Source organism: Saimiri boliviensis, chromosome 13 (assembly GCF_048565385.1).
Source record: "Saimiri boliviensis isolate mSaiBol1 chromosome 13, mSaiBol1.pri, whole genome shotgun sequence".
NCBI lineage: Eukaryota > Metazoa > Chordata > Mammalia > Primates > Cebidae > Saimiri > Saimiri boliviensis.
This window is the reverse complement of record NC_133461.1, coordinates 76674381-76700959: the sequence shown is the minus strand read 5'-3', so window position 1 is coordinate 76700959 and position 26579 is coordinate 76674381. Positions and strand designations below refer to the sequence as shown.

Sequence of the window (26579 nt, the reverse complement as noted above, 5' to 3'; positions counted from 1 at the left end):
ATTTTGCCATCTGGCCATTAGGCTGTCAAAATTTTTACTACTTTTTTTATAACCTATTTCTCATATTATATAGTCATAATAATCTTAAGAAAAAATAATTATTCTATGAAATGTATGTATTTGCATCTGATACAAAGACCAAGATGACTGACTCAAACTATTTCTGTATTTTTCTGTTTCAGATCTGTAATAATTTTGGTAATTGTCAATGCTTCCCTGGACATAGGCCTCCAGATTGTAAATTTCAGATTGGTTCCCCAGGGGGTAGTATTGATGATGGAAAGTTTCAGAAATCTGGTAAGTGGAAATTTATTTTCCAAAGAAAAACAGAAGGTCATTTTGTGTAAAACTAATTGAAGAAATCTAAGTTATTTTGAATGGTGGCTTCATTTACATTGCAGCAGTCCCTTCTTATTTGTGGGGGATACATTCTAAAACCCTCAGTGGATGCCTGAAACTGAGATAGTGTCAAGCTCTAAATGTACTATGCTTTTTCCTCCATATACATATCTATGATAAAGTTTCATTCATCAACTAGGCACAGTAACAACAATAACTAACTGTCCTTCCATGTTTTATGCCCTGGCGCCTCCTTTGCACTTCCTTTACTGTAAGTTCTATTGGTCATCTTTTTCCAGAAGACTGTTTTCAATACCATTGATAGCTTGCTTTGGATGATGTCCTTTCTCCATGATTAACATCAACTCTGCTGGAAATGTGGCAGCTGCTTTTTCTTCAGCAGACACAGCCTCTCCAGTAATTTTTTATATTTTTTAGTCCAAACCTATTCCTGAATATGTGTACCCATCTCTTACTTGCAATAAATGGCTTATGTATTTCAGAGAATTCCATGCTGAAGTATTTTTACAGGTTCAAATGTTTTCTGGTGCAACATGTTGGTGTTAATCAGAACACATTTTCTGTTTATGTCTTCTCATAAATTTAATGTATTTTCTGTCTTAACTAAGCATTTATCATCCACTGCAGTCTTAACTTTTGTAGTTTTAGATGCATCAGCAAAATTAATACAGATTACTTTCTCATTCTTTACAATTTTATGGATTGAAGATTTGTTTTAACTGCAGATCTTAGCAATGAATTTATCTTATTGAGGAAAATACGTATGTATGTATATTTTGCCAAATGTTGACATTTGTAAATATACATATACATTTATTTAAATACTAAAATATTTGTAAATATATACATGCATTTGTAAATATACATATAATTATTTGACTTACATATATTTGGAATATGCATGTATTAATATATTTTTCTCATTCAGTCAAGAGTATTCACCCTTTTCCTTAAGGAAAGAATTCCTGACTTCTCTTTGGCATGCATAAATTGATGGCATCACTAATCTTGCCCTTTAAGATCATTATGAAGTAAAATAAGGGTGATTTGAACAAAACACTGTAATGGCATAAAAATCAAATTGATAATTAAGATGGGTAAGTGACTAATGGCCAGGTAGCATATACGGCATGAATTTGTTGGACCTGGGAATGATTCAGGTCCTAGTGAGGCAGAAAGGAATGATGGAGGATTTAATCATGCCACCCAGAACAGCATGCAGTTTATGAATTGTTGGTTACTGGAATTTTTCATTTAATATTTTCAGACAGTGGTTGACCGTGCTTGTTACTGTGCAACCAAAACTGTAGATAAGGGGGAATGACTACAGTAATCTTAAACAATATCTATAATCGGATGTTCTCAGGGACATTCTGCTTTAACTCAAACAAGTTAGAAAATAGTACCAATAAATTTCAACAAATGTCATTAAATAAATTTTTGAAAATTTACATATAGAAGAATAAAAACTACACGAATGATTTTTATTCCATATTGTTACAAACTCTGTTGGCTGTTAAAAAAAAAAAAACTGTATCATACATTGTTTATTCTCAATCAACTTTGGGAAAACATGGCAAAATAAAAATGCATATTTTTAAAGAAATAACAGGAACTCAATCACATTCTGAGTGATGACATGAATATTTATACTTAACTTATTTCTATAAATGAAGGCAATATTCAAGTAGGATATTTCCCTGACGCCTTAATGGAACTTGTGACAGGGGTGCCTCATTTACACAACCTGCAGTTCTCAACTCTTTGCAGGAGGGAGTGTGTGAGTGAATGGGATGAGAACTGGAGTACATGAGCACTGGAACCAGCTGGCTGATTCAGTGCCAGCAGGGGCAAAATCCACTCACTGGGACCTGATGTATTCCAACCCTTGAAGGAGGGAGAGCCCAGGTAAGTGGGTGCAGGAGCCAGGGGGAACACTTTGAACACCAACAGAAGCAAATTTGGTGCAGGCCCTGCACCAGCATCTGGAGGGATTCCAGTGACCCTTGAAGCTCCAGAGGGCATGTTGCCATGCTTCTTTAGCTCTGCCATCTGCAGACAGCTTAGGTATGAACAGCTAAGTGGACCTTCTGCCTTTTCGTGTGAGTGGTTGCTCTCCACTAGCAAGGGCAAAGGGCCAGTGTGACAGCCTTTTGCATCCACACTCATGGCTCCTGAGCTCTTGTCTAGTGTCCAGTAAAAATGAAGTCATGTGAATGAATTGAAATATGGTAAATGTAGGGGATTTTATTGCTGATGAAAGTGGCTCTCAGTGGAAAGGGCAGCTGAAAAGGGGCCAAGGTGAGAAGATCATCTTCCCCTGAAGTTCAGCCGTCTCTGGCCAGATTCTTCCCTAAAGTTATGCCATCAAGCTTCCTTCTGAAGTCAAGTCACTTCTCTTCAATGTCTAGCCACAGTCTCTGATGTCCAGCTGCTTCTCCTTTCTGCCAGCTGAGTCTGGGGTCTTTATAGGCACAGGATGGGGGTGGGATGGGGATATGGGTGGTTTAGAAATAGGCAACATTCAACCAGGAAAAAGTTCTCACTTTGGGCTGCAGTCTCAAGCTTATCAGCTTGAGAGTAGGCCTTAGTTAGGGCCTACTAACTTTTCTGCCTAGAATTTTTCTGCCCTTGTCCCTGTCAATATCATAAACTACTTATTGATTCAGCTATTCATTCATTCATACGTTTCCTCCACAAACATGTTATTGGGTTTCTGGTGAGGCAACAAAATTGAGATTCACATTTTATAAAGTCCACCCAAGCAGCAATGTGGGAAATGGGTTTGGTGATATGAGTCTTAAGGAATGCAAATTGCTGGGAAATCAGGAATCTTAACTTAAGGTCCCAAAGTAGACAATAAAAGGAAAAAAAAAAAGGTTGCTACATAGTATCAATTTTTGTGAATAACAATGAATAAAGGCATGATGATCAATGTGTTTTATATATGGATAGTTATAAAAATTTGCATGAAATTATCAGAGGATGAAGATAATGCATTTAAGTTTGGCTATACGGAAGTTTAGTTATCTGTGGGAAAATTAATTTGACAATATCATTTGATAGTGGTATCATTAGGAGCATTAGGGAATAGTCATACTTAGTTTATAGGTTGTTTAGATAAAGTAACTCATGGGATGATACAATTGTGTAGAATGAGATGAGATAAAAACACTGGAGATAACTTCTGTAGGCAATAGTGTTTCAGAAACATCTCTGAGATTATTAATAATCTCTGAAAAAAATAGATTAAAAGGAGCAGCCATGAGGATTTTCTTTTTTGGCTGTGACAGAATAATTCTAGAAAATTGTATGAAGTGTTTGTCAACAAGTAAACAATTCTGACATTTGAGAAAGGGGAAATAGGTGAAATTAGTTGCATGTTTCTAAGACAATATAAATTTTTCTTGTACATGTTTAATGGGTGAATCAGATAAAAATGAGAAAGAGAGAGTATACAGAAAAGACATTTGAAAAAATAATGACCCCACATTTTCCCAACAAGCTGAAGAAAGTCAGTACTTGCATCCAAGAAGCTAAGTGAACCTTAAGCAAGTTAAATATAAATAAACTTTGTTCATGAAAACTACTTCTGCTAACACGGCTACATGTTAACAACCTTTGTTGATGAAAACTAATTCTGTTAACAGGTTTCTTTACCTTAGACTGATGTCTTACCTTAGACTAGCCTGACCTAACTTCATCAACATGGTTCAACTAGGATGAAGCTATATGTAAAAGCCATTAATTTTGCTGCTTCAGGGTGGGGTGAGAAGAAAAAGGGAATTACTAGATTTGTTGGAGTATTGTTGATTACATCGGCAATTACGTTGTCAGGAGAACATGGAGGACTAACTGCTCTTCTAGGCTGATAGGATAGGTACGCTGAGAACAAATGGCAGACCAGGAAATAACTAGGAATTTAACAAGGAAATTCAAAATTACAAGGATATATGGAGAAATTTAGAAAGCCAGATGCATGATTATTGAAAGATTCATGCTAGAAAATATCTAAGAAGATAATGAGCTGTTACCCAAGGCTAATTTCTAGGCTCAGTGAAAGTCTGGCTCAGTGTAAACAAGTGCTCAGGGAAGGACTCAGCCTGAGCTGAATAGAAGTTATTTTGTTTGTATTGTTTCCTTTGTTTTTTGTCTATGTACTTACTATTAGTGTTAAAATTTAGCTCCTGTTTTTCAAAATAATCCCTGTCAAAGCATTACCGGAACAAAAGCTCTGGGAATCAGACATAAAGCCAAAAGATACAGTCTTTGCAAAAATACCCTGGTAAGTCACTAAAAGAAATATACTAATGAAGTCTTCAGAAGTCAAGAAACTGGCAAATCCTGAGTAGGGCAGACAGGGAGATAATCAGTTTCCTTGTTATAACAGTCAAATAGCCAATTTTCAACAACAATGAAAATCACAAGGCTTAAAAAGAAAAAGGAAAGCATGACTTATTCACAGGAACAAAATTAATTGACAGAAATCATTCCCTAGAAGCCCAAATTTCAAACTTACAAAGGCTTTAAAATATACTCAAACACCTAAAGGAAAACATGGACAAAGAACTAAAGAAATCAAGAAAAACATGTACGGACAAAATGAGAATATCAATAGACATAGAAATTATTAAATGTAACTGAATAAATTCTAGAGCTCAATAGCACAATAACTAGAAGAATTCACTACAAGGGTTTAAAAGTGAATTTGAGCAGAGAGAAAAAAGAAACAGTAAACTTGTAGGCTGAACAATTGAAATGGTTGAATCTGAGGCCAGAAAGCAAAAGAATGGAGAGATTTGATTAGGGCCCAAGAGACCTGAGGACCACTATCAAGTGGAACAACATTCTCATTTTGTGAGTACCATATGGAAAGAATAATGAAAGAAAGAAAGAGAAAAAGTATTTGAAGACATGATGACCCAAAACTTTCAAAATTTTATGAAAATCATAAATATACAAATCCAAGAAGCTTAATGAATTCCAAACAGGACAAAGTCAGGGCACTAAACGCTGGACCAAGCACACACACACACATTTATAATGAATATAACATAAAGAGAAAATGGAATAATGTAAAATGGTCAATTAAAATTAGAGAAAGCCAATTAAAAAAAGTGCAAGATAAAATTTTTAAAAAGAGCAACGAATAGAAAGGGCTAAAACAATAAAGCAATAGGTATTAATTCAAATATATCAATAATCACTTTCAATGTTAATCTTCTAAATAAATTATTTAAAAGACAGAGACTGTCAGAATGTTAGAAAAAATTTAATAAACAAGACCACACTCTATGTTGTCTACAAGAAACACACTTTAAATGTAAAGACACAGGTAAATTAAAAGTAAAGAGATGGGAGAAAGATATACCATGATAATACTAATTAATAGAAAGATTGATAATCTATAGTAATTTCAGATGAAGTCAACATCAAAACAATCAAACATATAAAGAGGGATATTTTATAATAATAAGGGGAGCAAGTCTTAAAATGCGTGTGTGTGTGTGTGTGTGTGTGTGTGTGTGTGTGTGTGTGTATCACCAGTGTCAAAACAAATTAGGCAAAATCTGAAAGAACTTCTAGGATAAATATAAAAATCCACTATTATAGTTGACTAGTCTAACTTCTTTCTATTAGTAACTGACACAACAACATATAGAAAATCAGTAAATATAGGAAGTCCTCACTTAATATTGTCAAGTTCTTCAAAACTGTGACTTGAAATGAAACTATATATAATGAAACCATCTTTTTCTCATCAATGTTATAATGAAACATTGTTGAAAAAAAAAAAGATTTTTTCCTTGAGGACCTGCTCATATTGTTTCACTTAAAGTTACATTTTTGAAGAACTTGCAGACAAGGTTAGGTGAGGACTTACTGTATATAATTGACCTTAATACAGTGATCAATCAACTTGATCTAGTTATATTTAGAAAATATTCCATACAATGAGACCAGACTAACAATTATTCTCAAGACCACATAAAACATTCTCTATTGTAGAACAAATTCTCTGTCTTACAGTGTACCTTAACAAGTCTAAAGCAACAAAACTCTACTATGTATTTTCTGAAGCCAAAATGAAAATTGAACTAGAAATCAGTAATAAAAAGAGAGCTATAAAGCCCTGAAATACTTGGAGATTAAATAACAAATTCACAAATAACACATGGGTTAAAGTAGCTTCAAGAGAAAGCTAAAAATCATTTTGAACTGAATAAAAATGAAATACAACTTATCAAAATTTATGGGATTCATCAAAAGCAAAACTTGTCAGGAGTTCAAGACCAGCCTGGTCATCATGGTGAAACCCTATCTTTTTTTTTTTTTTTTTTTTTTTAAGTCAATTTTATTGATTAACCTCTGGACATACTAAGAAAAATGGAAAAAAAAGACATAACTTATTAGTATGAAAATGAAAGAAAGCTAACCCCTGATCAAATGAACATGTAAGTGATAACAGAGAAATATTGTGAATAACCATATACTCACAAATTTTATAATCTTCATTAAAAAAGTAATTAAAAGACACAAAACGAAACTCACAGAAGATGAAACAGAGAATCCTAATAGGCCTGCATGTACAAAAAGAATTAAATCAATAATTAAAAACCTTCTATTAAAAAAGCTCTCAGGCCCAGATACAGTCACCAGTAAATATGACCAATCATTTAAATAAGAAATTACACTAATTCTCTGCAATACCTTTAAGGAAACTGAAGCAGAGGTGCTACTTCCTAACTCATCCTATGATGCCAGCATCACCCCCCATAGCAAAACCAGGAGAATTCACAAGCGAGCAAAACTGCAAATCAATATCTCTCATGAATGTCTCATAATTTTTCAGTTTTTATGTCTCTCCTTTCATTCCTGATTTTATTTATTTGCATTTTCTATTTTTTAGATGTTCTTTCGATTTTTTTTTTTTTACCATTTTAAAAACACCTCTTAGTTTCACTGATCTTTGTTTGTTTTCTATTTTCTATTTCATTTACTTCTGCTCTAATACTTATAATTTTTTTTTCTTCTACGAATTTTGGGCTAAGTTCATTTTTCTTTTTCTAGTTCCTTGAAGTGTAATGTTAGGTAGTGTGTTTGAAATCTCTCTCTCTCTTTTTTTCAGAGCAAATGTTAATCACCATGGACCTCCCTATTAGTGCCACTTTTGCTAGAACCAATCATTTTTGGCATGTTGCATATTCATATTCAGTTGTCTTGAGGTATTTAATTTCCATTTTGATTTCTTCTTTTACACAAAGATTGTTCACTAGTGTATTGTTTAATTCCCTCATACTGTAAATCTTCCAGTTTTCCTTCTGCAATTGATTGTTTAGTTTCATCCCTTGTGATCTGAGAAGATACCTACTCTGATTTCAATCTTTTAAAAATTTGTTAGCGTTTATTTTCATGATCTAACATTTGATTTATCCTGGAGAAAGAACTGTGGAAACTTGAAAGCAATATGCATTCTGCTGCTGTTGAGTGGAATATTCCGTGTATGTATGTTAGGTCCATTTGGTGTTTCGTATGATTCAAATTCTCTGTTTTCTTATTGATCTTCTTTTATGATGTTCTTTACATTATTGAGCATGTGACATTGAAGTCTCCTACCATCATTGTATTGCTATCTATCTCTTCCTCTAGTTCATTCATTGTTTGTTTTATATACTTAGGTGCTCAGATGTTGGGCGCTCAGATGTCATACCTTTCTAGTGCATTGAATCTTTTATTGTTATATAGACTTTGTCTATAGTGAAAATCAAAAGACAGTTTTTTGAGATCTGGAGAGTGGGTATGTGTGTATTCATTTAGTTAACTCATTGCTAACTTTGCTAATATATTTATATATTGTATAGTTTTCAGAATTATATGATATGTCATTTTTTTAAGTATAAAAACAACCCAAAGGAAATAATGTGCTTGTAGAATGTCAATGAGTGGAAAGATATACACATACAAATATACACAAAGATGCACATGTTATGTATAGATGCATAGATATAGATGCAGATACAAGTATAGGTATAAATATGAATTTTCTTTACATGCATAGAATATAAACACTAGATGGAGAGAAGTTAGTCATTTAAAATTGGTTTTCTCTGAGGAAAGAAACCAATTTAGCAAGGGAATGGGATGGTGGTTTCTCAAAGTATACAATTTTAAAAATTGTAACTTAATCCCTGTATTAACTTTTAAATTATTGATGTTACAAGTAAGTTGAATGCAGCAAACAGCATTTTAAACATGTATATAGCAGATTAATATTTAAATAAATATGTGTAAACAAATAGAAAATCTATGAAAAATATGGCACTCTAGTTTGCATTTATGAACTTAAATGTTCTATTTTTTCCTATCAGCTTGCAAGACATTAAAACTTAAATTATTACATATACACATATATACTATTAAAGTGAAAAAATATAAATTTATTTAAATATCCACTAACTCCCCATTAATTTATGGTATGATTCATTTCTAGATGAATTTTATACTGAAAAAAGCTACAATAAACAGTGGAACAACTGGTTTATTCTGAGTTTCTACATTTTTCTGCCATTTTTCATGATTTTCATCATTGTGATCTTTAAGAGAAATGAAATAAGGAAATTATCCAACAGAGAGAATACAGAATATAAGCGGTAAACATGATATAGAATTAATATATTACCTTAAATTATCCTAGTCATTAATGAGTATCATGCATGTTATGTAATGTTTGTTGTATTAATTTCTAAATATACTATTTTAAATCTAATGTAACTGGTATCTTTATAATTTTGTTTTTCAGTAGTTTGTTATTATAATCAGGCAATCCAAAATTCTGAATGTTCTAGAACTTTTTCTGATGTGTATGCTATGCTGTATCAGAGACTTACTAGGTCAGAAAAGAATATAGTTAATACATTATTTCAAGTGCTCTTTTAGTTAGATCTAATTATATGTTGGTGTTGGTTGTACTTATTATTTTATTATCTTTATATATACAAACATATATATTTGTAGAGATAGTGTCTCTCTATGTTGCCTAGGCTTGTCTCAAACTCTTGAGCTCAAGCAGTTCTCCCATCTCAGCCTCTCAAAATGCTAGGATTACTGACATGAGTCATGGCGTATGGCCTCCCATACATATTTTTGATATTAATAAGTTATCAAATATATAGTTTGCAAATACTTTGTCTCATTCTAGAGGCTGCCTTTTCATTTCATTGATTTTTTTTTTTTTTTTTTTTTGCTATGCAAAACGTTTTAGTTTAGTGTAATCACTTTATTTCTGCTTCTGTTGCATGTGCTTTTGGTGACATATGCAAGAAAATCATTGCCCAGAAAATTGGCAAGGAGCTTTCTCTCTATTTTCTGCTAGAAGTGTTATAGATTCAGGCTTTACATTTAAGTATTTTGTCCGTCTTTATTTGATTTATGTGTGTGATGTCCAATTTCATGCTTTTACATGTGAATATTCAATTTATTTACCAGCATTTATTAAAGAGACTATCCTTTCCCCGTTGTATATTCCTTATCTCCTTGTCAAAAATGTGTTCAAGGGTTTAGTTCTGTCCTCTATTCTGTCTCATTGATATATGTGTCTTTTTTATGCCAGTGCTTTACTATTTTGATTGCTGTAGCTTTGTAATATAATTTGAAATCAGGAAGTATAATACCTCCAGCCTTGTTCTTTTTGCTTAAGATTGCTTTGACTATTTCACATCTTTTGTGGTTTCTTCTTAATGTCAGAGTTTTTTCCTATACCTGTGAGAAATGCCATAGGAATTTTGATAGAGATTGCAATAAAACTGTACATCACTTTGGGTAATATGGACATTTTAACTATTTTCTTTCAGTCCTTAAACAGTGTATATGCTTTTAATTTATTCATGTGTATTTTACTTTCTTCATTAATTTTTATGGGCTTCATGTGCCAATTTTTTACTAGATTGGTAAAATTTACACCATTTTACTCTTTCTGATGCTATCGTGAATGGGATTGGTTTCTTTTTTAGATAGTTCATTATTAGTATATAGAAACACAATTCATTTTTTACTTTATTTTATAGTGTCTAGTACATGTAAACTTCAGCTGGGATTATCATTCTGAGTTCAGAATTTATGATCATGAAAATGACATCTAAGTGAAGAGTAAAGAATACATATGCTAGCATTACAAAAAAAACCCCTATATTGCGTTTTTGGTCAGATTTGACTACTACTTTTGAACATTTCTGTTAAACTAGCAGTATCTGATACTGCTGACCACACTCCTTTTCTGAAACTATTTTATTCCTTGAGAGGGAGGTCTACTGGCAAAAAAAAATTCTCAATTTTTGTTTGTATGAGAAAATGTCTATTTCTCTTTAATTTTAAAAGGATAATTTCACAGGGTGGATAATTGTGGAGAGATAGAGACAGAGAAAAAGAGAGAAAGAGAGAGAGAATGTGTGTGTGTGTGTGTGTGTGTGTGTGTGTGTGTGTGTGTGTGTCTTCTCAGAATACCAAATATTTTACCCTACTGTCTTGTTTCTTTGTTGACTGAAGAGAAGTTGGAAGTAATTCTTTATTTGAGCCTCTATAGGTAAAATTTTTTTTCCTTCATATTCTTTCAAGATTTGTTCTTTGCCTCTGATTTTCTGTAGTTTGAATATGATATACCTAGTCGTTATTTTTTGACATCTAATCTGCTTAGTGTTTTCTGAGTTTGCTACATCTGTGAGTTGGTGTCTGATACCAGCTTTGTGAAATTATCAGCCATTCATTGCTTCAAATAATTCTGTTTCATTTTTCTTTTCCTTCTGGCATTACCATCATGCACATATTACTCCTTTTGTAGTTGTTCCACAGTTCTTGGATACTGTCTTTCTTATTTTCAGTATTCTCTTCTTAGATACTCAGTTTTGGAAATTTCTATTGACGTATTCTCAAGCTCACTGTTTCCTTCCTCAGCTATGTCCAGTCTACAACTGACCCCAAGAAGGGCTTCATTTCTATAACGATGTTTTTGAATCCTAAAGTGTATTATTTAAATTATTTCTTAGATTTTGAATCTTTCTGATGACATTGTCCATTTCTTCTTGCATGCTATCTACTTTTTCTGTTAAAACTCTGCATAGTACTCAAATCATTATGCCTTGTGAATCTCATAATTCCAACATCTCTACCATGTCTGAATCTGGTTCTGATGCTTACTTTGTCTCTTCAAACTGTGTTTTTGTCTTTTAGTATTGCTTGTGATTTTTTTGTTGAACTCTGGACATGATATTGTATGTTAAAGAAACTGTGTTAAATAGATTATGCTGGAAAGGTGTTGGGGGTGGAAAACATTTTGTAGTTTTATGATTAGGTTTTAGTCTTTTAGTGAACCTATGTCCTTCATTCCTACTTCTGAGTTTTTCCTATGCCTTTACATGATGATAGAGTGGGGCTGACGTGAGAAATTTCCGTTCTCCCACATGAAAAGCAAGAGAGGGTTGCTGTTGAGTTCGCCCAGGTCAATTAGGCTCTGCTAAAATTCCAGCAGCTTAGGTCCTGATGAAAGAGTTTCTCTTGAGGGCAGCCCTTGTTAAGAAGAACACAATGCTCTGGACATATTTCAGACTGGCTTCTTTTCCTCTCTCCTAATTCTAGAAGAATAAGAAGATTTTTCTCTGATTTTCATTGTGAGAACCTGATAGGCTTCTGGAGGCAGACACATCATAATGTGGACTAAAAGCAGGCCCCGTAAAGTTGTTGACTCTCAGACTTGTCCACACTGAGCTTCTATCTATTCTTCAGTTATGGTTTAGGTTTTTCTACCCTAGTACTGGTTCCCATGGAAGTTTCTGCTCATAAATTTCTGCTCTGGTAAATTATAATTAGTTACATCCACCTATCTGTCTCTAGTTTGGGAAATAGCTGTTTGTCTTGTGATCTCAATTCTTTAATAGATCTAAGAAGAGTGTTAATTTTCAGCTTGTTCAGATTTTTATTTGTTGTTATTTTAGGATGATGAAATGACAACTTCCAAACTCTGTGCATGCTGGACACAGAAACCAAAGTGTGTCTATACTGTGCTTTTAAAGAATACACTTATGCACATAGTTGCCTTTATTAAAGTTCTTTGCTTCTTCATGTTAAATAAAATAATTCAGTCATGAAATAAAAATAATTTCATTTTATTGTTATTCTATAATTACTGTCTTGGGATTTGCTTCAGTCCGAATTCTCCCAAATTCTTAAATATTTCTATTACACAATCGTCCTTGAGATATAGTCTTGCTGGCCATAAGATTTTTAGTTGGCAGTAGCTGTTTTAATGTTTTAGATATGTCACCCATTGTCTTTTAGCCTCCACATTCCTGATGGGAGATAAGATGAGAAAACCTTACTGAACATTTTTAGTATTAGTGAATTGTTTTTGTCTTACTCTCTTTATCTTTCAATATTTTGACTAGATATAGATATAGATTTTTATTTTTGCTCCTTTACATCTCTATTCTTTCTGGTATTCTGCTAGATGCATACTGGTACACTTAATGGTATTCTACATTTATGTAAAGCTCTATTTATATTTTTAAGTAATTTTTCTTTTCATTCTTCCACTTGAATAATATCTATTAATCTATTAAATTAACTGAACTTCTTCCAATTTAAATATATTGCTGAGTCATTCTATTACCTTTTTAATAATTTTATTTTATTGTTATTCTATATTTGATGAAACGTTGTCATTTTCCCCTTTTTTATCCATGATTTCCTTTAGTTCTTTATATTTATAATAGCTGATTTGAAATCTTTGTCTGCTAAGTCTAACTTAGTCCAACTATTTCTGAAGTTTTTATTGCCTAATATTTTTGGAGGGTATATGGATTATACCATCTGTTTTTTCCCTCTGGATTCTAATCCTCCCCAGTGGATTTGTTTGGTAATTTGGCTGGACTGTTTTATTGATGTGTCTTCCTTGTAATGTCAAACTTTTGATGTTGCTCCTAAGAGGGTGCAGACTTAGGATGTATATGTTCACCTTGTAATGACAATGACTATTGTCAAGGCCCTTTTTGACACCCTTTTTGTGATTTTTCTCTGTTAAGTCATATGTTTCTGCCTTTGTCACACCCAGCTATTTGCCAGTTGCAGGCTGATTGCTAAATTGTTTCAACATGACTTGGAGCATAAATTGCTCCACAGTCTGATCAATTAAATCCAAGTGCTTTTGCAAGAATAATCTTTGAACCTAGTCCTTGAAACTTATTTATTCCCTCTAACCCTGGAAGAACTACCCTTAGTGACCTCTTTCTTTGGTTGCCTTTCTTAATGTATAATTTATTTTTTTTTAAGTATATCTACCAGTCTTTTCTTAATTGGTTACTACCACAATCTCCATTGATTTTGACGGTATCCTTTCCTACCTTTTGTTGTAATTAAGTTACCTTAAAAGAGGTACATTTTACGCTTGGACATTTATCTCCAATAAATGAAAATTATGTTCTCTCAGAAACTTGAATTCAAATGTTCATTATACTTTAATTCATAATAATGATAAACTAGAAATCGCTTCAATGCTCTCCAGTGGGTGAATGGTTACTGAAAGCAGAGTAAATCCGTAATATGACATATACTAACTAAAACAAAGCCAGTTTCAAAAGCTGACATACTGTGTGATTGGATTTATCTAAAGTTGTTGAAATTTTAAAAAATCAGTATAAGGAAAACATTAATGATTGTCAGGGACTAGGAATAATGTGAGAGTGTCATGTGTATGTCTATAAAGAGGAAGGCACCAGAAAGTCTTGTGTTTATAATATAGTTCTGTATCTTAATGTGATTATAGTTATATGTCACTACACATGTGATCATGTTGCAAGAACACACATGCCAGCATAAGATCATGTATAGCTGGTGAAATATGACAAACCTCTGTGAATTGAATCAATGTTAATTTTATGATTTTTGTATTATAGTATAGTTAGGCAAAATGTTAACATACAGGAGGTTCAGTAAAGGGTACACAGACTTTTTTGTGCATTTCTTTGAAATGTCTCATGAATATGAAACTAATTCAAAACAGAAAGTCAAAAAGTTAAATCATGAATATAAATGTAAAGCTAAAGTTATGGAACTTTTTGAAGAAACCAAAACTTTTGGAGACCTAGAACTATACTAAGAGTTATTTTACATGCAAACAAATCATGATCCATAAGGAAAATTTGAACTTCATAAAAATTTAAAAAGCAGTTTTTATAAGGTATCTTTAGTACAAACAAGGAAACTATGACATGAAAAAGTGGATCGGTTAACATTAGGTGACTTTAAGTTACTTTTTCCTGCAAATGTTAAAGCAGAGGGGACTTTCTTATCACATAAGCTAAAATTGACCTGGATTAGGCTATAATCTCTCTCCCGATTTCTTGGAAGGTCAGATAAACAACTTAGTTTCAGTTTGGTTACATGGTACCTTAGGATGGATGGCTCCATTTTAGTTTGTTCTGTTGGAGCCTAGCACAACAACTTAGCTCACCAATAACCTCCCGTAAATTTTATTAAACACCTTCCCAAACAACCATCTTACCAAATCTTTTTAAGATGCAAAATAAACACTCAGTCATACTTAAAACTTTTGAATAATTTAATATTACTCTTATAAAAAGTTTATTTACTCACCCAATTAGCTTAAATGTCAAATTGACATTCTTTCTGTAGTTACTTTTGATAGAGAAAGCTAAATAATTTTAACTGCATTTCCAGAGAAAGTTGTAGACATCCTAAAAATGAATTCATAATTTATTTCTAGCTATGACATTTCTTTAATATGCTTAGTTTCCTGTTAGCCTCTGACCTACTTGAACCTAAGGATGGCATCCCTTTTATTTTGGAAATTGCTGCTACAAAGGTCCCTGAAATGTCTTCAAGGCCTTTCCCCACTGTCTTGGATAATAGCACTGGCTCCTTTTTAGTTAATATCTCTAGCGAGTGGTTACTCCACAGACTACTTGAATTCCTCTCCTTTCGAAGCTTTTTCTTGCTGCATAGCTAGGCTGAAAATTTTCCAAACTTTTATGCTTTGCTTCTTGTTTCAATATAAATTTCAACCCTAAATCATGACTTTGCTCCGACATCGGACCATGGGTTGTTAGAAGCAGCCAGGCAACATCTTGAAAACTTGGCTGCTTAGAAGTTTCCTCTGCCAGATATCCTATATAGTCATCTTTAGTTCAAGCTTCCACAGAGCCCCAGGGAATGAGCACAATGCAGCCAAGCTTTCTGCTAAGGCAAAACACACATGACCTTTGCTTCAGTTCTCAAAAGTTCCTCATTTTCGTCTGAGACCTTGGCAGCATGGATTTTACTATCCATATCACTGTCAGCATTTTGATCACAACCATTTAGTCTCTAAGAAGTTCCAAATGTTCCCTCATTTTCCTGTCTTTATCTGAGCCCTCCAGATTCTGCCACCCCATTAACCAGTTCCAAAGCTGCTTCCAGATTTTCAGATTATCTTTATAGCAATGCCCCACTGCTAGTACAGATTTTCTGTGTTAGGCCATTCTTACATTGCTGTAAGGAAATATGAGAAATTGGGGTAATAAATAAAGAAAAGGGGTTTAATCAGCTCAGTTCTGCAGGCTTTACAGAAGCATGGTGCTGGCATCTTCTCAGCTTTTAGGGAGGCCTCAGGAAGTTTACAATCATGGCAGAAGGTAAAGGGGCAAAAGGTTTCTCACAAGGGAAAAGCAGGAGCAAGTAAGAGAGGTGGGGGTGGTACCACACTCTTTGAAAGAGCCAGATCTTGCAAGAACTCACTATCACCAAGACAGCACCAAACCATGAGAGTTTCACCCGCAGTGGTACAAACACTTCCCACCAAGCACCACCTCCAGCAATGGAAATTATAATCCAACATGCGATTTGGTCAAGGACAAATCTCCAAACAATATATACACAGGTTTTTTAAAAAGCAAGCATCCAGGTTGGGCGCAGTGGCTCATGCCTGTAATCCCAGTGCTTTGGGAGGCCAAGGTGGGTGGATCACAAGGTCAGGAGTTCAAGACTAGCCTGACCAACATGGTGAAACCCTGTCTCTACCAAAAAAACAAAAAATTAGCCAGGCATGGTGGCACACACCCATAATCCCAGCTACTCGGGAGGCTGAGGCAGGAGAATTGCTTGAACCTGAGAGATGGAGGTTCTGAGACTGCACCACTGCATGCCAGCCTGGAAATGCTGAGTGAGACTCCATCTCAAAAAAAAAAAAAAAAAAAAAGCAACCATCCTAATCAGTCAAAGAAAATTAAGGAATTTAAATAATGAACATGTATTTCCTGTTTTGATTACTTGATTGATGAACAGAGGTTTTAATAAAATCATGAGTAACTATACATTATTTATCATGCCTTCAGTGATGTATAGTAGACTTCAAAAATATCTTCAGGTCATAGAGTCAGAAAGCCATTATTAGTTAATAGCAAAACAAGAAATCCTGATACATTAATTATCATCAGTTGTCATGCGAATTAACAAAATACATAAAAAATAGACTTTAAGCTGTATAGGACTATTTTAAATATGACATACAACATTTGTCATAATAAGCACATGGTTAAGAAGTAAATACTTCAGTGAAATAAAAATCTTGGCTATTTGGAGGTTAATTTTCTGTGTTATCATTGTTTATAAGTAAAAATTTTTTGAAACAAAATATATTTAGAAAGAAGTATTTTTTACAATTCATAAAGTTACAATTTATTTTCCAATTCATAAAATAAAAATGAATTCTAAAAAAGCTAACCTTATCTTACATTGTTTCTTTCTATAAACTGGAAAAGACAATCAATATTTGATTTTGCTTTTAAATATTACCTGAAAGGTATAGAAACAATAGTATTCCATAGAAGGACAATTTAAGAATGGCAAAAAAAAGTTGCAAAATTGAAATTAGGTAATTCTATTTTTATTTTTTGAGGAATTGCTATACTGTGTTCTACAGTAGTTTTACAATTTTGCATTCCCACCTACAGTCCAAAAGAGTTCCAGTTTGCCCATAATCTTGCTAAGATTGTTATTTTCTGCTTTTTAAAAAACATAGTATCCATCTTAATGGGTGTGATGGTATCTCATTGTGGTTTTGATTTGCATTTCCTTAATGATTAGTGATTTTGAGCATATTTTCTTGTGTTTATGGGCCACAGAGGACGGGAAGTTGTTGTATAGTAAGTATTCTTTAGGAGTTACTCTTTACTGAGCACAGAATTTCACTTTTGCAAGATGAAAACGTTTCTGGAGATAAATGGTGAAGGTCGCGCAATAGGAATGCACTTAGTACCACTGAACCGTACACTTCAAAACGGTTAGATTGTGTATTTTACTACAACGACATATTTTATAGGACAAATAAAGAAATTGTGAAAAAATTAAAGTTAGCAACCTGAATATTAACTATAAAGTGAAAATTCTTTCCATGTTAACTCTATTATTTTCATGTATGAACTTCATATTAATGGGAAAAAAAAAGGACTAACTTTTAATTTTGTCCCCCTAAGCCAGAGGATTTTCTAAGAAACAAGTGTATAAAATTGAATAAATAAATGGATTTTGATCGTTTTTACATAGTCATTTCATAGTTATAATTTTGTTTCCCTGGTAAATTATAAATCAATGCTAAAGTACAAAAACATACATATGTATTTTATGTTTAGCTTTTTATTTGGACTCCTTAGACAGTTTTCTAAGAACCAAACTTATCTATAATATAATTAATATAACATCTATAATGTAATCAAATTTATCTATAATTTTTTATTTTTAGCAATTATAAAGTAGAAATTCAGTAGTAAATATGATTTAAAATAGTCAATTGGCTACTACTATACGTATTGTAAATTTCTATTTGTTCTGTTTTTCCTCACTATAGTAATTCATCCATTGTACCAGAAAGCTATGACATGGGATATTGCAAAGAACTTCCACAACAAACAACCTAGAGGAACAAATGTGCTTTATAACCCTATGTTACCCCCGAATGCATTGTAAATGTCAAACTTTTGGAAAATAAAGCCCACGTATGCAGAACCGCAGACTCCCATGTGCCTCCTTCGGTGCAGCCGACTGTGGGTGGGAGCCCCCGACTCCACAGAACTGCGCCGCGCCCTCCAGACTCCACCATTCTTGGGCTCCACTTGGCCTCCCCTGTCCTGGCCGCAAGCAGCCTTGGTTCCACGCTCAGCAGCCATCATTGTGGCTAGACCGCTGGCCACGCAATGCTCTCTTGCTGATCCTCTCAGGCCTGGGCCGGCTGACCTCCTCAGGTCGTTGCAAGTGAAAAATTTTGCTGTGTAAGAGGACTGCATTTCAGTGTCCAGCGAGAAGGCATGTCACCCTCCCTGTTCCAGTAGCTCAGGCCAAGCTGGGGAGGAGAAACAGAGAGCCTTTCTCTCCAGAGCCTCAGAGCCTCAAGGCTAGGCAGGCATCATCCTCCTTGGTCTTGAACCTCAGGCCAGGCTGGGGTGGGGCGTGGTCAGAGCCCGCCCAATTTCAGGGCCACCGTGCCACCAGAATATGGTTGGATCTGCTAGCTGGAGGGCTCAGCCCAGAACTCAGACAGCTGTTCCTCACTTACTTGACTCTGCACAAGAGGGCGCATTTCCTGGGGAGGTGGGAGAAGAAGGGAGGCTTGATGGGGTCTGACACCTACAGGTGATGCTTCCTTTCCCATTCCGGGTTGAGGTCAAGAAGATCCAGAGTGTGGGGGATGACTCTGCGTAATACTCTCTCTTCTAGTGGAGCCTCTTTCTAGAATTGGATAAAGTCTGGTTTGGGGATGCCTGTGTGTGTGTGTGTGCGCGTGTGTATTGGGGCTTGGAAGTATAGTGATTGATGTAACATCTTACATCAGATAAGTGAAGAAAGGATGCTGTGATACACTGGGAATGCTCACATGTTTTTCCTCATTGCAGATTCTGAAATACCATTCCTGCAAATTACAGGGCCACAGAATATTGAGAAAGACACCAATCGTGGTGATGTATATATACACATTCATCTGTAAAATTATGCTTGTGCTCATATTTACTTTGTTCTTACATTTTGTCTGAGTGAAAATAAATGGTTTATTCAACTTTTTCATTATTCTTCAAGTACTATATGCATGCTAGGGATATAATTACTAAATATTTTAAAATACAGTTTCAAAAAGAAAATAAATCATACCAAATTCCTAGCACACAAAAAGGCTAAACAGCCAACCTGAATTTGATTTTAACTAGCTTTATTGAGGCATAATTAACATATCACACAATTCATCCATTTATTTATTTATTTTTATTTTTTTGAGATGGAGTCTCTGTCTCCCAGGCTGGAAAGCAGTGGCACCATCTCGGCTAACTGTAACCTCTGTCTCCCAGGTAGAGACAGCCTATTTACACATAGTAAATAGGGGTCCGGTATCCCCATGAGCCATCCTCAGCCCATGTGGCCAGCCCATAGTACACAGTAATTCTCTCAGGTGGCCACTCATCATCTGTCCAATTCCCTAGTTTTGGGTCTCTCTTCTCCCTAGTGGAGTAAACTGAATGCCCTAACAACTCACCTATCTTAACAGATAATAGGAAGAAAGAAGGTTTAATGATGCCTATGACACAGTACCTGTCCATTTCGTGGATTACACATAATAAGAAGGAATATTTGCAAATTATACATCAGGTAAGGGGTTAATATCCAAAATTTATAGATGACAACTCAATAACAAGAAACCAAATAATATTGTTTTGAAATGGGCAAAGGACCTGAATTGACATTTCTCAAAAAAAGACATCCAAATGACCAATAGTTAATATGAAAAAATGATCAACATCACTGTTATCAGGGAAATGCCAAAGAAAATCATATGCAATGTGATGTCACCTCACACCTGTAAAATGCATCCTTTGTTGACACAATTAAACATTTTTGCTAAGAGATTTTCCACAAAAATTCTTAGAACTAATTAGAAAGTTTAAAATTAATACTATATGTATGATAATGGTTAGAAAGCTGAAATGTGTTAAAGGAAGTGACATATCCAAGTCTCAATAACTTACTAGCTATATTTCAAAATGATTCTAGCTTCTCTGCATCTTTAATTCCCTTAATAGTAAAACAGGTAAAGTCATACCTAACTCATGAGTATGTTGTGAGAATTCAAGAGATATTTTATAAGGCATTTAGCCATGACACATCGAACTTGTTTTTTACCTATTTTGTTATTATGAGTAAGGTACAGGCAAGTTATGTTGTTGAAATAGAGATTTACGCCTTAAGCAACTGTGTATATTGTGATGCCATTCCCTGATATCTAGAATGTAGAAGGTAAAATATATGTCTTTATTCTCAAACAATAGGACAAAAAAGGAATATGGAATATTTCATTGGCTTGTTTCCTATACAGTTTGTATCAAATACAATTATAGGACACATCATGAAGTTCTATGCATGAAAACCAATTCGTGTAATAGAATGAAGGAAAAGAACCACATGGTTAACCTAAGTGAAGCAGAATAAGCACTTGACAAAATTCAGTACACTTAATGATAAAAAGCCTCAAGAAGCTAGGCGTAGGGGAAACTATCACAAAATAATTAAAGGTATATACAAAAACCCCATAGTAAATGTCATATGTAATGGTGGAACTTCCTAGAGACTTGCTGAATGACTTTAACCAAAATGCTGATAGTGATATGAACAATGAAATCCAGGCTGATGTGGTTTCAGATGGAGATGAGGAACTTGTTGGGAACTGGAGAAAAGGTGACTCTGTGCTTTAGCAAAGAGACTGGTGGCTTTTTGCCCCTGCACTAGAGATATGTGAAACTTTGAACTTGAGAAAGATGATTTGGGGTATCTGGTGGAAGTGTTGCAGGAGCGGCCTCGGGAAACAGATCTCTCAGACACCGAATATTGGAGGAAGGAGTTTATTTGGCCGGGAGCCAGGTAGCATATTTGCCTAATATCCAAGCTCGCCTAACAAAAGAAGGTTCCTTCTTTATATAGGCTTTTACTTTAGATGTTACACATGGAAGAATCTTAGGTTCATAGCTTAACATATGAAAAGGGTCTCTGTTTACAGTCTTAGGAATTACATATGAAAAGGGCTTCGGTTTACAGTCTTGGGAAAAGGGAAGTTGATCTGAGATGCCTGAGTCTCCCTCTTCAGAAGAAATTTCTAAACATCAAAGCATTCAAGAGAAAGCAGAGCATAAAAGTTTGAAAAACTTGCAGCCTGATGATGTGATAGAAAAGAAAAACCTATTTTCTCGGGAAATATTCAAGCCTGATGCACAAATTTGCATAAATAATAATAAGCTGAAGGTTAATCATCAAGACAATGGGCGAAATGTATCCAGGGCATGTCAGAGACCTTCATAGCAGAGGTAGCTGGAGGGTTATTGTAGTGTAGGTCAGAAAAGTAAATCTTACGTAAGATGTCTTTGTTTTCTGTTGCTATAAAGGAATACCTGAGACTGGCTACTTCTCTTTTTTTTATAAAAGTTTATTCTGCTCACAGTTCTGTTGGCTGCAAGATTGAGCTTTGGAGAAATCCTCAGGCTGCTTCTACTCACTGTGGAAGATAAACAGGAGCAGCTGTGCAGAGATCACATGGTGAGAGAGGAAGCAAGATGTAGGGGGAGGTGCCAGGCTCTTATTAACATCCAGTTCTTAAAGGAACTAGCAGAGAGAGAACTAATTCATTACCATGAGGATGCACCACGTAATTCATCAGAGATCTGCCTCCATGACCCAAACACCTCCCATTAGGATCTACTTCTAATACTGGAAATCAAATTTCGACATTATATTTGGGGTGAAAAGACATCCAAATGATATAGTATAAGATCTAAAGGTCAACCAATAAATGTACACTTTAAAAGATGAATTTTTTGCAAATAGATTATAGATAGGCAAGGGGGAAAGGGCATAAAACAAGTCTGGGGCTGTAACAAGTCAAGGAGAGAAAAAACAATGGTTCAAACTAGGATGATAAGCGTAGTCAAAGTTTAAATATTTTTTGAAAGTAAACCATTAGAGATAAGTGACAGATTTAATGGCTATTGTGACAGCATTACTTTATAATCCCGCAATTTCACTTCTAGGTAAATATCCAAGAGAAATAGAAACATTTGTCCACAGAAAAACTGGTACATTAGAATTCATAGGAGCATTATCCATAATAGAGAAAAAGTGGAAAAAGTCCAAATGTCTGTCAACTGATATATAACAAATAAAAATATAATAATGAATAAATGAAATGTACTTTTTCTTTTTCTTTTTTTTTTTTTTTTTTTACAAAATGTGGTGTAACAATGAAATGTTGTATTGTTGGCCAGGTGCAGTGGCTCTCACATGTGTAATCCTAGCCTTTTGGGAGGCTGAGATGGGTGGATCAACTGAGATTAGGAGTTTGAAACCATCTTGGTCAACATGGTGAAACCTCATCTCTACTAAAAATATGAAAATTAGCCAGGTGTGGTGGTGGGTGCTTGTAATCACAGCTACTTGGAAGGCTGAGACAGGAGAATTACTTGAACCTGAGAGGCAGAAGTTGCAGTGAGCTGAGGTCATGCCACTGCACTCCAGCCTAAGGAAAAAAAAAACAAGACTGTCTCAAAAAGAAAAAGAAAAAAAAAAGAGTTGCATTGTTGTTGCATTTTGACACTGTAACAGCAGATTTGAGGATTTGTGACAGAAGTCATGTGACTTATAATGCCAAAAATGTTTATTATCTGGCTCTTTACAGAAAAATATATATGCTAACTACTGGACTAAATATAAGTTATGAGATAGACATTGTCTGATTGAATTAGAAAGCAAGGTCCATCTGTATGCCTCTGCAAGAACCCTCTTTTAAATATAAAGATTTAGATAGTTCAAAAGTAAAAAGACAAATGTATCAGGCAAACACTAATTAAAGTAAGTCCAGGTACTTATAGTAATTTCAGATAAAATAGATATTCCAACAGACAGTTTTCAGAGAAAAAGGGGGACATTACCAATTATAAGGGGAAAATTCTCCAAGAAGACATAACAATACTAAATGTGTATGCCTGATAATAAACCAGAAAACTGACAGATCTGAACAGAGAAACAAGACATGTCCTCAATTATAGTTGTAGATTTCATTATTCCTACTTCAATATCTGTAAGAAATACTAGGAAGAAAATCAGTAAAGATATAGATGATGTGAAGAAAACCATCAAGCAACTTGACCTAATTGGCATTCAGGCACCCAACATCCGGATACACCGTCTCCTCAAGTGCACATGGATCATTAACCAAGACAGATCATATTTTGGACCATAAAATAAATGATTACTATTTTGGATTTTTTTGTTGTTGTTGTTGTTGCTTTAACTGCACAGTAAAAAGTTTCAGAAGAACAATGTTCACATGTAATTTATAATTAAAACTACCTAACCAGTGGTGAGAAAGTTGTGGATTATACAGGGAGAGTAGACTTATTGTACAAATAAACTGGGAGACCTCTATTCTTATATCTGTAGATGCCTGAATGTTTGGTTTTGACTCTTGGCTTAGGTAAGAAAAGAAATAATTTGCTGTTGAAGGTATACTTCCTTTCCGTGAAAACCTCCAGGACCGATTGATTTTCCTGGAAAACCTGATTACACACCTGGATTTTCCTTCTATATATAAATGCATAAAGACTCCACTTTGAACTTCAGCCATGAGCTTTCCTAGAGACAGAATTTATTCCACAAACTTTTGTCAGTCCATGCAGTCTAAGCCTCTACATATAAAAATTAATAAGAACTCTGGGGACCTTGTACGTGGATGTCTATTGGATCCCTGGGGCTCACCAGCACTCTCTCTTGCTACACCAAATCCTTCATCTTTGAATAGAAGATTTAATATGAGTATGCTCTACTGAGACTTTGAGTCTCATCAAATACCCAATCTTAAATATCTTTACATGGTCAGAATCTGTAAACTATGTCCTTATCTTGAAACATATGAACCTGAGAGAGATTCTGATAAAGATTTTAATTTCAAATGTATTGTACATTTATAGTTTTCCTTGCTGAGATGGTTATTAATCATATTAAATCATTCCATGGTCTAGTGATGTTTAGCATAAAGGCCTTTATTATAACTAAGTTCTTAAGACTGTGAAAGATTGCTTAGTATCAAATAAATAGGTATGGTGGTAGATATAGATAGATTAGATGATAGCTGACAACCATTTCCTTAATTAATGTTCTCTTATTGACCTTGTGGAATTCTTTATTGCCTAATGTTTGATACTGAGGAGGGCATACTGATTTTATTTACTTTGAATACATAACCAGTAGTGGAATTGCTGAGTCACACAGTTCTGATTTTTAATTTTTTGAGGACCCTCGATACTGTTTCCTATAATGATTGTATTAATTTATATCCCCAACAACAGTGTGTAAGTGTTCTCTTTTTTCTGCATCTTCATCTGTGCTTGCTATCTTTTATCTTTTTGATGACAGCCAATCTAACATTATATCTCATTGTGGTTTTGATTTATGTTTTCTGGTGATTAGTGATACTGAGCATTTTTTAATTTACCTGCTGGCAATTTGTATGCATTCTTTTGAGAAAGTCTATTCCTTGATTATGTCCATTTTTTAATCAGGCTATTTGTTTTCTTGCTGTTTGGGTTTGTTAATATTTTGAATATTAATCCCTTATCAGATGTATGGTTTGCAAATCTTTTTCTGTGAGCTGTTACTTTACTCTGAGTCTCATTTGCTGTACAGGAGCTTTTTAGGATGGTATAATTCTATTTGCCTGTTTTTGCATTTGTTGTCTGTATTTTTGAGGTCATTTTTCAAAAAATCATTACCCAGATTAATGTATGAAGCTTTTCCCATATGTTTTATCTACACTTTTACAATATCAGGTCTTATATTTAAGTCTTTAATTCATTTTAAGATAATGTATGTATATGGTAAGATATAAGGATCTAATTTCATTCTTCTGCATATAGGTAACAAGTTTTGTCAACATCATTTGTTGAAGAAACCTTTTCCTCATATGTATTCTTGGTGCCTTTGTCAAAAATCAGTTGGCTGTAAATGCATAGATTTATTTCTTGGCTCTCTATTCTGTTTCATTGGTCGATGTGTCTGCTTGTATGCCAGCACCATGATGTTTGCCCATTTTGAAGTTAGGTAGTGTGATTTACTTATAAATTACCCAGCCTGGGGTTCTTCTTTATAGCAAAGCAAGAATGGCCTAACACTATTTTTTAATCTCTTTTAATAGTAATTAGTCATTTTGTATGTACAGGTGTCATAGTTTTTCTAGAATGGTTATTTCCAAGAATGTAATATGTTTAGTGCTAATATAAATAATATTCTTTTAAATATTCTAGTTTTTATATTTTTTCATTTTATATACAAATGAGATACTTGTGTATTCAATTTATACCCAATGGATTTTTCAGATTCACTTGGTAATTCAAGTATTTTATCTATAGATTATTTTGGATTTTCTGTGTTTATATTATAATAAGGTTTTCTTTGGTTAAAGATTCCTTTTTAAAGTTTGTATATTATTTTTTTTGTAGCCATATTTACTGACTAGAATTTCCACAAAGATATACAAAAATGTTAATAGTGAATTCTCTTAACTTCTTCACAATATTAGGAGGAAAGACTAAATAATTCAATATTAATTATTTTCATTATTCATGTTTTGTTGATCCCTTTCATCAAATTAAAAAACCTCAAATCTATTTCTAGTACCTAAAAATGCATGTGTCTTATGTGTGCATATGCTTACAAATTACGGAATCCAGTCAAATTTAATCAAATAGTTTGAGTATTTTAGATATCTTATATAAGCGGAATCATGCAATAGTTGCCTTTTTGTGACAGGCTTATTTCATTTAGCATAATGTCCTTAAATTTCATACATTTTACTGCATATGACAAGATTTCCTTCTTTTTTCAGGCTGAATAATCCTAGCCACGTTTTGTTACTAATTTTTGCTGACCTCATGAAAGGAATCAGCATGTGTAGGACTGAAGGTTGTATCTTCCAAAGTGTTTACTTGTTTGCAAAGAGGAAGCCATTAAAACTTAAATATTCTTTATAAAACACTTTTTAATTTTGATTACAGTTGCTTAAAACTGCAGTTACATGTAGGTATTTAAATTATTCTTAGGTCAGTTTTGGAAAGTGTCTTTTTTATAGAAATACCTCTATTTCATTTAGATGTTTA

General features: G+C 34.0%; 1 protein-coding gene across 13 annotated transcripts in view; it reads left to right on the top strand.

The window, feature by feature from the left end:
- Positions 1-23116, top strand: part of LOC101028044 (disintegrin and metalloproteinase domain-containing protein 18) — a 108060-nt gene extending 84944 nt beyond the window's left edge. For 5 of the 13 annotated variants that reach the window (XM_074383852.1, XM_074383846.1, XM_039463405.2 and 2 more), the window contains 3 exons: positions 183-297; positions 8852-9011; positions 18248-23116. In XM_074383852.1, the coding sequence (XP_074239953.1) occupies positions 183-297; positions 8852-9011; positions 18248-18317 (345 nt within the window). In that variant the 3' untranslated portion in view covers positions 18318-23116. The other 8 variants (XR_012513195.1, XM_074383845.1, XM_074383843.1 and 5 more) reach the window with 8 other exon arrangements.
- The last annotated feature ends 3463 nt before the right edge of the window (positions 23117-26579 follow it).